Source organism: Diabrotica undecimpunctata, chromosome 9 (genome assembly GCF_040954645.1).
Source record: "Diabrotica undecimpunctata isolate CICGRU chromosome 9, icDiaUnde3, whole genome shotgun sequence".
Taxonomy (NCBI): Eukaryota; Metazoa; Arthropoda; class Insecta; order Coleoptera; family Chrysomelidae; genus Diabrotica; species Diabrotica undecimpunctata.
Window position 1 is genome coordinate 88,141,108 of NC_092811.1, and position 18,170 is coordinate 88,159,277.

Consider the following 18,170-nt stretch of genomic DNA (forward strand, 5'->3'; position numbering starts at 1 on the left):
ATAAATTTGCTGTTATAATCATACAACCATTATACCATAACCATTTTGTCTCTTTTGGGGAAATAAACATGTTAAAATTTCTGGCGGTTATATTAAATTGGTGCAATCATCTTCACTTTGAGAGAGTAGTATTACGTCGTCTACATATCAGATTATTTTAAGTTGTTTTTCCCCCATTCAGTGTCCTTTTTTAGTTCTTACTTTTTTTATTATTTTATCCATAATCAGGTTGAACAATAGAGGACTCAGGGAATCTCCCTGTCTTATCCCATTGCCAGCTTCAATAGAGTCGGTTAGTTCTTCTTCTACTTTTACTTTTATTGTGTTTTGGTAGATATTTTCGATCGTTTTGACTATTTTCTTGCGTACAATAAGTAGATAACGTCTTTTAATTTGACCCGGTCACAGGCCTTCTCCAAAAAGGTCCACGAAACGTAAATATGCCGGTTTGTTGTATTCTAATAATTTCTCTTGCACTTTCCTCACTATAAATTAACGGTGCATGATCTTCCCGCCTAAAACCTTGCTGTTCTTCTGCTAATGTTATACCTACATTCATTTATTTTGTTTGATATCACTTTGGTTGTTAAGTTTATTGATGTGTTTAATAAATTAATTCCTCTGTAATTTTCCGGGTCCGAAATGTTTCCCTTTTTCAAGAGAGGTATCAGGATGTTTGATCTCAATTCTTAAGGAATTCTGTTTTGTTCTAATATTTTTTGGATTAAGATATAAATGATGAATGAATGATATGAATAATGAAACGTTAAAAATCAATTGCCAAATTCCATTCTTATTGGGCGATAGGGATGACGCTGCTGTTCCTTAAATCCTTTGTAGTCTAGTCTGCTGCTGTTCCTTAAATCCTTTGTAGTCCAGTCGTCAGAGTTGACCCCTAAATATACAAACAAACTGAATTTTGCAGAGAATTTTGGAACCCCAAAAAACGATGCAAAAAAGTTTACCCCTGGGCTTCATCAAATCAATGTTCAATAAAATTTTTATCAGCTGGATAGTAAAAATTCGATATCTTTTAATCCAAATGTCCTATCGTTAAAAATCAAGATGCGTTTGAAAGGCAAAGAGTGCAGCTTTCGTATGCAGTTTTTGTGTTTTGCCGAAAATAAACTCAGTTTTTAAAAAGGTGTAAAATAAATTAACGAACCGCGATTTTTGCCATTTTTTACGATTCTCGTGAGATAAATAAAATTTATCACTTTCATTGACCAGCTGTAGTAAACTTTTTATTTTTAGAGATCGATCTTTAAAACCTATGACATGAAATTTCAATTTTGAGTTGTGGTAATAAATATGAGGCATTTGAATTATGAATAAAAAACGCAGAATTTAATGTTTCACATTACAAACGATCACACGTCAAGAAAAATACATTTAAGAAGACTGTTTTGGGTGTAGATTATTGCAGTAGTTTTGTTCTTTGAAAAACGTACTAGTGTAATTGAAAAAAAGTTTTAAATGTTTTAGATCGTTTGTTGTATGAAAGTTTAAATCCAACGTTTTTTAAGCATGTTTCAAACCTCACATTTGTTGTTAAAACGCAAAACTAAAATTTTATGCTATAGCTTTTAAAGGATAGGCTCTAGTAATCAAAACTTCATAGTGGCCAGTGAATGAAAAGGATAAATTGTATTGATCTCGTGAGAATCATAAAAAATGGAAAAAATCGCGCCACGTTTATTTATTTAACATCTGTATAAAATTTTTGTTTATTTGCGGCGAAATACAAAAACTGCATACAAAAGCTAAACTCTTTACCTTTAAAACGCATCTTGATTTGTGTCAATAGGTCATTTGAATCAAAAGATATCGAATTTTTACCGTCGAGCTGATACAAATTTTATTGAACATTGATTTCGCTCGCGTAACTGACATGCAAAATCGACGGTCGCTGCAAGCGTTATATCTAAGAGAACGGTTTAAATTACACAAAAAATGTTTATAAACATTTTTGTTTAAAATTATCTCAGCTACATTTTTTATTTATATCATTTTTTTCTACAGTGTACAGATTCTGTGTAAATCGATTTTTTTGCGTTTTTACCCCCCCTCGAGGGGGGTTTTAGAGGAAGCCCGGGGGTAAAAGTGGTAAACTTTTTTGCATCTTTTTTGGGGTTCCAAAATTAATATTCTCGGCAAAATTTAGCTTGTTCGTATGATTTTTAGAGGTTTAGTGGCATTTTCGTCTCTGACGACTGGAGTATTGTATTGCTTCCAGGAATATTTTAAGTTGCTTTTAAAATCCACTCATCGCTTGTGTTTACTTGTAGACGACTCCTATTACTAGCAAAATGCGATGGTGAATTAACACCCGTAAACCACAATCACTAGAAAGAAATAATCGTCTGTCTAGTATATTTCGATAGAGATCCTATATGCGTGGATTTTTCCACGCCTTGCAGCTGCTACACTATTCCCCTTGCCATCACATGTATTACCAAAATTAACCATAATTATCTGAAACCCTAATTGCAACGGACCTAACTTACCCATAATTAAATACATATCTGCTATTACTAAAAACGCCATTGTAATAAAAAATTAAATTTTTACCAATAATATTTTTATCTTAGTCTTTAGCAATAATTGTCATAGCAGATATATATATATATATATATATATATATATATATATATATATATATATGTATATATATAAGATATATATATATATATATATATATATATATATATTTATATATTTATTTATTTATATATATTATTTATATATATTATTCCGGATATAAATTACGATGAAATGTTAGTTATTATGGTGTTACACTGTTACTATAAAAAATTATTCATTAAATAAGCTTTTTTAAATATTTTTATATCCGAAAGAAGCAAACTGTTGACACTTGTGTGATATTTATGATATTTATCTAATTATTGGATGTGTATACCTCTCATATTAATAACAATCATATTTTTTGTAATATCCTGCTTCTAGTTTCTACATTAAACTAACAAAATCAGTTCTCATGCGTAGTTATACTAATCTGTGTAAATATGAAACTAATAATGTCGAAATTTATTTTAACACACCATATCCTTTCATCATTAGCGGAACTTACTACTCATCTAACAGTAGCTTACAGAAATCTAGAATTAGTCACTAGGCCAGTTTACTAGTCTACATAACTTAGTTTTAAAAAACTAACCAGAAAAAGTTGCTTGTCGCTTAATGTGCTTAATGTTAACCCCTAAAACTTACAAAACGAGTAAATAGAACTAAAATACTAATCATCAATAACAGGGGATGAAATATTGGACGGACTCGGTAGTACCGCCCCTCACGAACGCCACGTCTATCTGCCGTATTTCTGCGGTACGACAATTTTGAATCGTAAGTGATGAAATCCAAAACTATCCACTCAAAACACAACTACCTAATAGACATTATGATGGCATATAGTTGCGAAAGGACTATTTTTTTATAGAATGAAAATTTTGGTTGTTTTTATTTTGCAACTATATGTCGACTTACTTTATTTTTTACCCATACGAACAAAAATATGTTAACTAGCTATTCAATTGTAGATTGGTTGGTACTAAAGTTCTAATTTAGGAAATAAGTAAGACTATATAGCGTTGCTGATACGGCAAAACGTCGTATGTCAAAAATTAAGATTTTTCAGAACCTAAAAACGTGATATTTGGAAAACTCCTCAAAACTGTTAAATTATTTTACATTGTATTATCTTGTTTTTTTTTCGGATATATTGAAAATAATAATACCCTTATTTAAGGGTACGACATAAAAGTTATTTCCATAAATAGGTATTGCACCTATTGCAATTGATATAGTCTAAAAAAAATTAAAAAGATTTAATAAGCGAATAGGGATTGATATTTCAGCATCCATATGTTAAGGTATTATAGAAATGGTGATGATCACCTGGTACCTATTAATGATTTTATTTCTTGTAAATGAACACATTTTGAAATTTTGTATTGGTAATGGTGCTTGATATAAGGGGGTTTGTTTTATGTTGATAGGCTCAATTGCTTTAATCTCCTAGACAAATCTACACGTTTCAAAAATTACACGTGCCACTGGGTCATAGTGAAGTTCCATGAGATCACTAACATATAGATCACCTTTTTATTTCTAGGTTTAATACCTACTGGTAGTCTGCACAATATCTCTTCCATCAACAGCAATATTTCCATTTAGCATCAGATTAGTCATTATTTGCGTCTTGTTCATTTTAATCTTTAGTCCGATCTCCAAGGAAGCGTTTCAAACATTATTATTGCATCATCCATACTATCGGCTATAATGACGATGTCATCTGCAAATCTCAAATGACTGAGCTTCTCTCCATTTATATTGATACCATGCTCATTTAAATGTGCCTTCTTACAAGTATATTCTAAAAGCGTCGTGAATAGCTTTGGAGAGACTATGTCTCCTTGGCATACTCCTCGCTGTATACAGAATTTATTTTTTTCTTGTTCAGATAGTCTTGCGCTAGCTGTGGCATTTTGGTAGATATATTTGATTATGTTAGTGTAGCGATGGTTTATTCGGCATTCTGTCAATGCTTTTAACATTTTCTGATTGCTAATGGTATCGAATACTTTCTCGTGGTTGACAAATATCAGTGCCAATGGTTTGTTGTATTCTGCAGACTTTTCTATCAGGTTCTTTATCACCAGTAAGTGGTCGTTAGTGCTGTATCTTGTATCCTAGAGGCTGATAAAAGTCTAATTTAGCGCTGTCTTTTTTTGATAATTTTTGTAAAAAGTTTATATATGTGTGAAAGCAAACTGATAGGACGGTAGTTTAATAAAGTAATGACTGCATGATTCCATTCAGAAGGAGTTTTTCCATGGTATATGCATTCGGTGCAAAGCTTGGCCAAAGCTTTATGGCCATAATTTATTTCCACCTACATTTCTTAAAGGGCCGTTTTGATTTCGTATGGAGTTATTTCTGGCATTAATTCTGATCCCTGGTTTGTGATTTTGGGCAGGGACTGATCTTGTCTTTCGTCGGTGCTCTCATACATTTCGCGATAAAAGGATTCGACAACTTCAAAGGATTTTGGTTCTATCAGTAGTAATGTTTTCATCTTTGTTTTTTATTTTCTATATTATTTTGTTGCCTATGTTGTTTGTATTTCGCCTCAACACTTTTAAACTTTTGTTTTCTTGACTTATTTTAGTTATTTCTCCAGTATTGTTTCCTCTTACGTCTTTTCGGTTTGACCGGTGGATATCTTTATTTAATTTCTTCATTTTTGTGTAGTTGGAGCTTTTGGAGCTGGAAAAGGCCTTAAGCGACCTTTATTAGAATGTATGGAAATTACCAAATTAAAAAATACAGACAGAATTCTGAATGACCAACTTGAGACAAACAGTTCTCCACACCTCAACTTAAAGACTATAAAGTGTAAACGCATACCAAAAATAGATCACTTGAGAAAGGCACTCTGCCGAAACAGTGGTAGTGATAATTAATTATAATAAAAATTTGTGGACGGGTTGAAATCAAAAGTTCTTTGTTAGTACTGTTTGTATTATTTTATTTCAATATATAGCATTTTACATAAATATATCTGTATTCACTAGCTGTTACTTCATCATACATATATTATCTAAGGTTTCCACACCTTACCGGTAACATCTTTCTTATTTACTGTCTACACCAAAACCTCCCAAGATAATGTACCATATGCTTTTTGAACTTCAATTGAGTTAATAGAGAATGTTCCACTTATGATTTAATTTTGTTGTCGGTACATGTCAGCGATGCCATTGGTAAAAATTAATTTTATGTGATAAACTATCCCAATGCTGTTCCCTGCTGCTTCACAATCTGATAACAACGTTTTAAAGTGTTATATACATGCACCTACTTGATAATCTGTAATAAAATGTCAAAGTCGTTGATATATTCAAGAAAGTTTAGATTAAAAATAAGGATATTGTTTTCAACTTGATATAATAATTAGTAAAATAGCCAAATAGGTCAATTTTTAATTTTAATAATGATAATTTGCCATATTCCCATATAAAAGTCCGAAAGTTAGTGGAAATTTTATTGTTCCCACTTACCTTTACTTTTTATATATTAAGTAATACCCATATAAGATTACAAAACTAGATGTCACAGATAAGCTATTTTCAAACGAATCACCTTGTATAACATATCTTTCGAAATATAAACTTTCCAATGTTCATAAAATTTTCTTTGTACAAAAAGGAACTGCAATTGCCATTTTAGTACTCTTCGAATTACCATTATATGTAAATGATTTATTTCATACTACTGCAATTACATCAGTGTGGTTTAAAGTGAACAACATAAGGCGTAAATATATAAATACATAAGACCATGACATGAAAACAAAATAGTTGTCACGTACTTAACAGTAACTGCTTACACTAAAGGAGATAATTACCGCAATAAAACATATTTTTGCAATGTGAACTATGCGTACCAACCAACCAATTGTAACGAATCGGGGAATGTGACAATTAATAATTAGGCTAAAGTCGATTTCACAAAACTTTCATTTTCAAACAAAGTTAATATTTAAATAGGTAAATGTTTACTAAGTTTAGCATTAACAAGTCGATTAAATCAGATAGAAAATGTGACAGATGTATATTAGTGTTAATTTGTTCTATAACAAGATTACAAAGAAAATTCAATACGACTGGAAGAATCACAAGTAGATCGAATTTTACTTCTAATCGAGTAACATACTCTATTTTCTCCACAACCGGAAATTATGAATAAAAAATAACTTTCACTCACTTTTTAAATTAAATTAAAAGTCGTCTAATAACTATAGACTAACTATAGATGATAGTTGTTATTACTATAAATATAGTTACATCTAAAGAATCTTTATTCTGTCACTTGTTATAGAACGAAAATACACACAAGGTAATATAAAGTCCTACGAGCCCTATATGCCCCTTTTTAATTAGTTCTCTATATTTTCTTTTTTTAAGTCCTTCGACATCTCTCCAGAACCATCTTGGTCACTTCGTTTTTTTCTAGTGTGTGAAGTCCATAAAATTTGCTATCATTTTGGCCATCCATTTCCAGGCATTCAATGCAGAAGTCCATACCAGTTTAATTTTTTGGCTTAGATTGTGTCTCTTGTATCTAAATCAATTTCCATTTCTCTCCTAATGTCTTCGCTTCTCACCCTAAGTCTAGCGAGCTGGCAACATCGTCTCCAATAGTCCACTTCCATGGCCTTAATTTTTGATTTATTTTCCAGATTTCGGTGTCGCACAACCCAATACTTTCTGCTATTGTTTTATAAATTCCTATTTTATTTTCTTTTGTTATTTTATTATTCTACAATACTTCGTGTAGCCGTCTAGTGGCTACACGATCTTGCTTGGCCAATGTTGGAATATATTTCTTCGTTACTCCCTACTTTTTATGTTATTTGGACTCCAAACGTTTCAGCTGATTTTATAGTTCCCATTGCAATTTGTATATCAATATTAATATTTTTATATATTAATTGTAAGGCTCCACATGGTGTACTTCTCTTTCAGTTTTCTAAGCATATAGTCTATATCACTCTCGTCTTCACGTAGAATGGCTTGGGGGTTAGCGAATATATCGTGTACAATCTCTCGTCTTCGATTGGGATGTCCACGTGCAGTATTTTCTTCTCCACACTTCTCCATTGAGATATATTTTGAAGATTGTAGGAGCTATGTTTCCAATTTTAATGTTTATCGTCATCTTTTTGTAAAGCTGTTGTACTGCTTTTATATATTTTTTGTTTATTCCTTGTTTTTCCATTGCCACACAGAGCATTGAAAGTGGTACACTATCGCATTCCTTGGTCAGATCTATAACGATTACATGAGTTGAAATGTTGTTGGCTAATCTTTTCTCAATAAGCTGATTTAAAGAAAATATGCTGTCCGTACAGCATGTTTTCTGTTCAAAAAGATAAGTCTTTTTAATCTAAATAATCAGTCTAATTTTAAGTTTCCCATACAAATCTCTAATTACTAAATTTACTTTCTCTTCCGAATTTTTTTCAAAACACTCCGCTCCAAGATATTCAAATATTTTCCTGGTTTTTGTCCATGATCCAGGTTTTACTGCTGTAAAGAGCCTGCGGTTGGATTACTGTTCGGTATAGTCTCAAGTTTACCTCCTTGGATATATTTTTTGCTGTCAATAATTTGTGCAGCTCTCTAACGATTTCCTTTTCTATGGCAATCAGCTTTTTAATTTCTAGGTTTACTTCTCTTTGTTTGTTATAGCCATTTCTAGGTACTCGAATTCAAGAACTTCCTTGAACCAATATTTTTGCCCTCATTACTTGTCTCTGCATTTAGTTGGGTGTCTTCGTTTGTATTTTGTTCGATTTTCATATACTTTGTTATCTGCTTGTTTATTAACATTTCATGGTACTGAGCTTTCTCCTCAATTAACTCGAATTATCTCCATAATTGTCTCAAAGTTCTTACTATCTTACTAATAGAACTACATCGTCTGCAAGGGCAAGAACCTGGCTTCTGTTTTCGTAGATATAGTCCAGGATATGATGGTCAAAATAGTAAAAAACCTCTGAATTTTTTATGCATCAATTTGCTTGAAATTTTGATAGTAGTTAAAAAACAGCTCAAAGATCAAAATCTACTCTATGACAATATGTGGTTCTCCTCTGGGGAGGTTACCACCCCAACTCGAGGGGTGGAAAAAGTTTATCAAAACTCTATGGTAGGCGCTAGAATAGTGGATTTTAAAACAAAAATATAATTTAGAGTTTTTTTCGAAAAGTCAATATTTTTGGACTTATTCGTGACTGAAAGTTCACAAATTACAAGTCAAAAAAAGTACTACTTCTACTTTTAACTCTTTGTGGACCGACTTTTTTTTATATTAAATGGTAAATAATTTGTTTTTAGGGCATATTAGGGCACAAAATAGACAAAATAAAAGTTTTTTATATTATAGTTTTGTAATTATTAGAAAAAAAAGGTGGCGTTATGTGGAACCACTAGGCTACAACGAAAAAATTATTTAGCGTGAAATGGAATGAAACAATTTTTGTTTTCAGATAGGCATAAACCTTTATCACATGAAATATAGTGCCATCTTGTACGATGAGGAGTTTCCTTGGTACTGCAGTATATATTATACAACGTACTCTGGCTTCATGCTGATGCAAATGGCTGCTTTGTCAGTTCTTATTTCTAGAGGAACTTGTTTTTTGAATCTGTTACTGGTACTTGGTTTGTCCATGATTTTCTTCCAAATTTAGGCATTTGGGGGTCTGCTCTAATCAAACAAGTTTAAAGCAAGTTTAAATTTTTTCAAAGAAATTGCCTCAGTTGTTGAGTGTATGAAAATTATATATGAGTTTAGTAATGTTTGGTCAACAAAATGGAAAAAAAATATATGTCACCACTTTTTGGATTTTCTATTTAATTAGCAAGGTACTAACAAATCAGACTTATCTACAAAGTCCCATATATTTTTTTGTAATCTTTTACTAATTGTTTGCAATCAGTTTTCACTAATGTCTCATCCTTTTGTTTCTTCTTCTCAGTGACATCAGGTTGGTGAAAATAGTTTAGAAAATGAATGAGTTTTTTGTCCATCCATTGCAAAGCTAGCACGCCATCTTCACTCATTCTCCAGTTTGAGTCACCCCTTTCCATTTTTTATTTATTTTTTAAGTTTATTTGGAAAACCTTTTCTATCTTTTTAAGCTATTTCACATGTGTGAATCTTGTCTCTTAGCAAGTCGCATTGTAATGCAACAGAATTAAAATAGTTATCGAAATAAACTTTATAATTTTTTCCAACGAAATCTCTTGTAAGATCTTTTGTTACTCTTGCCCCGAGCTCTCTTACATCTTTTACTTTTCCGGTGTATATTTGAAATTGTAAAACATATCCTGACTGATCTGCACGTACCACACCTTATAACTTGGTAATGGCTGCACTTTGTAGAGTTTATCACAGTCGCCATTATCTTTCTTAGGTTCTAATGAATTGTTACTTATGTGAAGATGACCCATACAAATTTATCGCGCGACGTACATGAAGAAATAAACTGATCCCTAAGAGCAAAATTGGCAGACCAGAAATCTCTCTAACTGGGCAACTTTTTCACTCGCATCAAAAGGTTTATTCACAAAAAACACTTTATTTCTTCAACTTTTGTGGGAGTGGATTTGAAAACAAGTATATTCAAAAGGTTTTCAATAAACAAATGAAAAAAGAAATCAAGAAGAGTCTCTAAAGTATCAGGAACATTGGGTATACCGTTTTCCGAGAAAGGGCGAAGTTGGGGGCGTATTTTGGGTTACTGGTACCTCGTCTTCACCATCATCAGTCACTGTCATGTACACCATCTTCATTATCTTAAATATCGCTTTGTTCATCTAAAACACTTGGCTCCAAAGTCGTGTCGATATCTTCATCCTCGTTCTCATCAGAATAGGATACGTCAGATCTCTCCGATGGGATATTACTTAGTAAATCTTAAGCGTTATTACTTGTTATTTTACTCAAATCAAGACGTCTTTTTATTTTGAAATTCGGTAACAAAACCTATCAGTTACCGATCGGCGTAGTGGTACCTATTCTAACCACCAATCAAAATATCAAACTTCACTTACTTATCTACGCAGTTCATAAAGACCCAATACGGTAATACATAAACACATCTATTTATCAACAAATTAACATAATACATACCTTTTATCAGTAGAAGAATGTTTGTTTATTTAAACAATAAATAGCCTCAATTTCATTCACTTGTGAGCGCGCCAAATTTTATGATGTACACTTATAATACACTATGCTTAACTGCTCTTAAAATTTTGTAAATACGTGGTATGTGAAATACACGGCGTATACATCGCTTTCCGTCTGGTGAATTTTTTTAAGTGGTTCCACCATAAAGCCACTAAGCGGCAAAGGGTTAAACAGTCAAAACTTTTTTAATATTAAGTATAAGGTAATAATAAAAAGACGAATCTCATTGTTTTATAAGCTTCATTTTATGTCCAAACGGTTCACCCGATAAAATCTAAATTTTTAGAATTATTCGCGAAAAACCGTTTAAAAACAAGCTTTTTTATGTATAATTTGTGATCTTTCAATTACGAATAATTCCAAAAATATTGACGTTACAAAAAAAAATATCTAACAAATACGTTTTTCTTAAAATTCACTATTCTAGCAACTACCATGTTTTTTTTTTTTTGATAAACTTTTTCCACCTCAAGAGGAAATGCACATATTGGCATAGGACAGATTTTGCTCTTTGCTTGACAGCTTGCATTTTGCGGATGGCCAAGTAATATTTATTGATGATATCCACCACATGTTGCGATAAATATATGAAGAATATACTAAGTAGAGGTTATCAATGAATCCATTAAAAATAGACTATGCAATAATGGAAGGTGAAGTAAGGCACTTAAAACTAATTTGCACACAAATTGAATCGAGGCAGACTTTACGGAAATCCAACACATCGACTCACACCGAATCACACCGAAAACTGGGAATGGAATATTTGTTGCCTGGTGACTTAGCAAGCGCTACCACAACGGAACAAGCCGGAAAATAAAATGGACGAAGAAAAATTAATAACAGTCTTTAGTGGGTATCTATTATACGATTTTGGTGACAAAAACTATTCCAATCGAGGAAGAAAAAATAACTATTGAAGCAAACATCAGAGCACATCAAGGAAGCACAATCATGGACCAAAACTAACCCAGAACATTGTGCAACCAACAACATATTCTACAAAATCAAATTTAACATATTTCACAGACGTACAAGAAGTTCACAGAAATAATAATTAATTACATAAATAAAATGAAAACCAACACAAAAATTTAAAAACTTAAATGGGCTTTTTTTAATTATTATGAATATTATCCAGATTTAGCCATACGGTTTACACTCCCTCTAAAGCGAAAATTCACTCTCCAGGATACTTAAGGTATCAAAAGGATTGAGCTCTGGTGGGGCTATTTTCGTGTTATTGAGCCCTAGGTCACTTGGTATGTTGATGATGTTGAGATGTTCATTCAGACCCAGCTTTTTTATGTTTTCTAGGAGGTTCTTCGAAATGACTCCAGTTGTATAAAGAATAATAGGTATCGTCTGTTTACTTTTCATTCTCCATTGTCTCCTTATTTGTAATTCCAGATCTCTGTACTTGGCGATCTTTTCATTGTATTTATTTAACACGCAGATTATTGTTGTTAGGTATCGCCACGTCAATTAGTGTTGTTTGTCTCGTTAGTTTATTAACAAGTACGAGATCTGGTTTATTGTGTGCTACTGTTTGGTCTGTGAGCACAGTGCGGTCCCAATATAGCTTAAAGTTGTCATTTTCAAGCATACTTTCGGGGACGTATTGATAATATGGAAGATGGTTTTCTTGGACAAGTCCCAGTTTGATAGCTACTTATTGATGAAGGATTTCCCTACTGAACCATGCCGTTTTTTGTATTTAGTTGCAGCAAATGCCAGGCAGCCCCCAGTAAGATGTTGGGTGGTTTCTTTCAATTATTCTAAAATTTTGTTAAAATTCGCTTTATGATCGATTAAATCAGGAAATAAAGTAGAAAATTCACTTTCCGTTTTTTGCTTTTTACAAATTTTATGCACCCATTTATTACGCTTTATTGTTGGAAGTGTATTTTGATGTTCCTCTTTTTCTCGCACACCAAACGAACAATAATAGTATTTGATTGGTGCGCTCGTAGATTTAGAGTCCATTCGTGCTACCACATTGCACTAGGTATAATACACTCTCAAACAAGTGAACCGGTTCGCATATGTTAAAAATAGTTAAAAATGAGATTTTTACATATTAAGTAATATATCAATTTTAGATGACATGTAACATTAAACATATCCATATCACTTAAAAAGAATAGTTATATTTCTTTGTGAAATCGACTTTGTGATAATTAAATAGTTAATTCAATAATCCAAATCATACTAGTATCACACTTAACGAGCCAAATGTTGCCAAATTATTTTTAATAATAAACCAAATTACAAATACTTTACACAGCGGCCTAATTTTTTGACGTTTAGTGTAAGGATAAATACCCAACATCTGGCTCAATACTCTTTCCAAAACCAACAAACAAGTTACCTTATTTTGCCAGCTAACACGCTTTATATGTTTAAATAACAAAGTTTGTTTCATGTAGTGATTCTAGTTAATAATTTTCTAGTTTTACTGAGTTGTGAATGTCCAAAATAATTTTATGTAGATATTTGTAGCAAAAGTAACCTGATTTATTATATGAATTGAAAAACTGAAGATTGGGTATACAATTTTATAAAGCAAAGAAATTTTTTATGAAAACAAGAATAATAGTCCAGGCAGGATGTATTTTGAAATTGACATATTCCATAGGAGTCTATTTTTTTGTTGGAATTACTTCAGGATATACGTCTTATCAATAATCACGATATGCGCCAGTCTCAAAGCTTGTGCTTTAACAAAATCTGAAAAAAATTTAAAATTTTTGCTTTTTGCCCCCATATTTTCGCCTATAACTCGAGAAATATTGCTTCTAGAAAAAAATATATACAGGGTTGAGTTTCCTTTTTCAATTTTACATCATATTTGACTAGCTAGAAATTTAAATTTTAATGTTTATTGGGTATCCTTTAAATTGTTTTGACACTTCAAACATGATTCACAGCCTTCATTTTCTGCCTAGAAAAACTTTATACTACGACTGAAACGTATGCTGAATTTTGGTAGTATCAGTATTATAGTTTTTGCCTAATAATTCTACAATCCATGGTATGCAAAAAAATTTCAAATTTGCAAAATTATTTTGGGCTCACTTTAAATATTCGAAAATATTTTTACATTTTGAAATTAAAAATTAAAATTGGTCTTTTGGGAGACTCTAGGAAATTTTTAAAGTTACAAATAATTTTTTGACTTATAAATAAATAAAATAACTTTTAAAGACGCTTCTGCAAAAAAAAAACAATACATTCATTTTATTGGTTGCCGAGATATCGAATCCTAAAGTTGGCATCCATTTGCTGCCTAACCGTAAGTAATGGAGGGCCCGTTTTTAAACAAATACAAAAAGAAAAAAAAATTTCGCGTAAAAAGTTGTTCAATGTGCAGGTAGTGACCAAAAAGTGGATCAGCGAGTTCAGAATCACAACGCGCTCCAAAAATTTCATTTTCTCGGCTTTCTGCCATCCGATTATAACCTTTTTTTTAATAGATTTTCATTTTTGTTTTTCGGCTTATCTTCTTACCTCTAAAAATTTTTTATCAAGATTTTTATCTCTCGAATTATAGCCGAAAATATGATGGCAAAAAGTAAAAGTTTTGAGTTTTTTCAGATTTTGTTAAATAAAAATTAAAGCAAAAAGTTTGCGATTTGCAACTGGCGCAAATCGTGATTATTGATACAATGTACATCCTGAAGTGTTTCTAGCAAAAGAATAGACTCCTATAGAAAATGTCGACAGATCTGAGTGGAAACTATAGTTATTTTCTTGCTTACCTAAGTACTCAGCAATTTCTAATCGTAAAATTGTAATATTCTAATAATTTTTTATTGTAAAAAATTGTGTTAAATTTCAAACCAGCTACATTTATTTATAGAAAGCTTTGATCGAGCAGGCCATTATGGGACAGTTTAGAATGTAAGGATAACGAAAAGGACTATCTACAAATCATACGAAATTAATATTGGAAATATCAAGCTAATATTTTATAGTAAACAAGGATCTATTTTTAACAGTTGGTTTTTACCAATTATCTGAACATTTCTGGAAAAGAAATGGTGTACTGTACCTACCGTTTAGAATTGATCGGATTGTTCGAAGGAATATCCGCATAACTTCAAAATGGTCTGTTGCAAGCAACTCATATTGAATTTATATAACATTGTTGTTTAGCAGAACCTAAGATAGGATTTTTGAATTAAAGAAGGTGAAAGAACATTCAATGTCTACTTTAATATAAATTTGTTTTTACTTTCTGTATTATTTTCTTTTATTAGTTTTCTTGTTCTATGTTTAATCTCTTTGTCTTTAACCTACATTAAGAGTTTTTTTTTCAAAGTTTTACATTCAATGTTGAGACTTAAAATAGTGGGTCTATTGAAAAACTACTCGGCGGTCGTTTGTTCTTCTTATTTCAGGCAAGACTCACTTGATAGTAAAAACTTTTATTTAACTTTTATCAAGAATTCCCATGCTCTAGATAAAAGTCATTAAGCTTCTTATTCAGAGCTTTATGATTTTTGGTGGCTATACAGTTAGATCTACAAAAAATACAGGTTTAAATTTTAGTATCTGCTATACCCATAGTTTGTTCTAACCCTTAAAATTTAGTCCCTTAATATCTTGGATGGTCAGCGTATCATGTATAGAAATGGTTGTCGGAAACTTTGTTTCCTGCTCTTAGACTTCTTAAATTTCTTTCGATCTAACGGCTTATTTAGCCTTCATCTTCTTTTGTCATCATATTATGTCCTTCCATTCAGACCTCTTTTGTGCCCTTCTCCTTTTCTCATTACCTTACATTTATAGTTTTTAGGTCGTCTTTCACATCATCGAATCATCTCGTTCTGGGTCTTCCTTTTTTCGTCTTCCTATCGGGTTCGATTGTCATATTGTCTTTGTCGATTTAGTATCTTTTTTGTTTTTGAACATGTTGCAGCCATGACAGTCTCAGACTTTCAATAAATCTTACAATATCGTGCCATTCATTCAATTCTCGTCGTTTCCCCTGATTCTTTATGTACCGTCTTCTTCTTGCACTGGACCGTATAGTTTTCTGAGTATCTTTATCTCGAATGTCTTGACTTGCGCTTCATCTTTTTTTGTCATTACCCAGGTCTCACAACCGTAGGTTACTACGGGTCTAATTAATCTTAAGGTCTCTTTTTCGTTCCTCAGGATCAATTTCCTTGATACCTTCCATTAGTCATTGCTTTCCCAGCAGATTAAGATTACTAACATTGCCTTTAATACTTTATGTTCTTCTCCTTGTTAGGACTCAGTTGTAGTCCTAAGTATATTACTTTGTAGGTATTTACCTTGTACATGATTATGTCACCTTCATATCTTCCCTTTTGGAAGTTACGCCAACACGCGTTGGATTTAGAAAGTTCTTTACTCTTAAGAACTGAACACACTTTTTTTCTTCAAGAAAGTCGTTTTGATAACAAGGGACTTCTCTATGGCATATATCAACCAAAAGTACGCATGAGTGGGCGATTTCCTTTATATCGAGAAACACGTGGAACGTCCTTGATAACTTTTATTAAGACATTTTGTATTAGTCTGATTTCCTTATATTCATCATCAGGCACTATTCTGTTCAGGCAGTTCTTATATATCAGTTGTCTTGATCCCATTAAATCAATTTTGCAACTTTCGCAATTACCATTTTTCACCATCTTTTGGAAAGTAAATTGTAGCCTTTTGATCATTTTCTCGTCCGGATTACTGACAGTATACACAGTCCGCTAGGCAGCCTGTATCGTATCAGTTATCCCTCTAGAAGTAGTTAAAAATTTCGGTGGTATTATGACCTTATTATTGTCAACATTATGCTTCCTCATGTTATTAAGCTTCCTTATTTAAGCATTGAATATTGCCATTGCCAAGCTGTCTCAAGTCTCTTAGTATTTTCTGTAAGAGTGTTAAAATCTTCTTTTTATGGTGGTTTCTGCTCCTATGTGCTGAGGACTGCGTTCTTAGAGTTCACCCTTTTTTTTAGATTTAGATTTGTACATTCTGGTCCTACTAATATCGGAAAAATTAGGGTCCATACTAGTGGGAGTAATAACGACTAATGAGCACCCGGTTCTTTTAGTTGACTTCTAGTGTCTTTTGTAGTAGTTTGTAATAATTTTTTTTTAAACCATAAGTACCTTGGAGGTTTAGGTAGGGTAGAATAGTCTATTACCTTCCATTTTGTTGCATTTTTGGTCACATTACCATAACAATATCGAATACCATGATCAAGTACCAGGAGGCATTGATAGAAACAGAACTTTTTAAAAAACCTGGAATACTTCTCTTTTTTTGCGACAGGGATCACTTTTTACGAAAAAACACAAAGATGTCTCTTGAAGGAAGTATTATTCTCCAAAAATGTAAAAAACATGGATTTTAAAACCGAGAAGCAGAGTTATTTTGAAGCATTGCTCATGAGTTACAAAATTTTGCAAAATTGCTCTTTTTAAATATAGAACCATGCACGATGAAATTCCGCTGTGAAATAAACCTTTATTTAAGCCTATTAACATTAGATCCATACAGGTTTGCTAATACAGTGTCAAGAAATTCAATTAGTATTAAGAGATCAATTAACATGTTTTTGAAGAACTGTTGTGTATGCCTCACATCCATAATCTTCGAGTACCTATCTGGAATTTTCAACTTGATTAGGACCAACCAAATTCAATTTTCCTTAAGTGTTTTCGCTAATTGAAATAAGCACCAAATAGTTTACTCCACTAAATATAAAAACGATATGATACTTTCAAATAGCTTGGAGCATTTCCAAAACTATAGCTAGCTTTTTTATCACTTTGACGTTACTCCTGGAAGGCGCTTTCTTGTTGGTTTTTTTTGCATTACCACAAGCCTATATTTTAGCTCTTATCAAGCCCTCTTAATAAGAAAGAAAAATTAATTTTAAGTAATACAACGTATAATTACGTCAATTAAATTTTAATTTTGATACATCGAAAACAGAATTGGACATGAAACAAATTTGTTCACTGACATTCTATACATGCCTGAACAGATCTAACCAATATTGTTTTATTCTAGGTGAGGACACAGTTCTAGGCGACCACACATATAGGTACCTCACGGCAGATGAAATGAAATCCTTGGGAGACGATTCGTTACCGATTGACGTCACCAGGGACGAAAGGATAGACTCCAATAGAATGATATCGAGCTCAGAAGCAATGCCACCAATGATTATTGAAGATACAATCAGCCCTGAACACATTACGCAGAACTATGTGGAGTATATGAAGAAGTATGCTCCCGATAATGTGGATATTAACAGGCATCCTATTAATATAGGGTAAGTCTATACATTGTTTTTATTAACACAAGTTTTAAATTTAAAGAAAAAGGAATTAACCTTTATGTGTTAA

The 18,170-nt window shown here is 32.1% G+C and overlaps 1 protein-coding gene across 2 annotated transcripts in view; it reads left to right on the forward strand.

Moving 5' to 3' along the window:
* The window catches only part of LOC140450234 (uncharacterized), a 584,309-nt gene that overhangs the window by 519,097 nt on the left and 47,042 nt on the right, over positions 1 to 18,170 (forward strand). The window contains exons 14-15 of one of the 2 annotated variants that reach the window (XM_072543748.1): positions 3,274 to 3,363; positions 17,833 to 18,097. In XM_072543748.1, coding sequence (XP_072399849.1) covers positions 3,274 to 3,363; positions 17,833 to 18,097 — 355 coding nt within the window. The remainder of the gene's footprint in view (positions 1 to 3,273; positions 3,364 to 17,832; positions 18,098 to 18,170) is intronic. The other variant, XM_072543749.1, reaches the window with a different exon arrangement.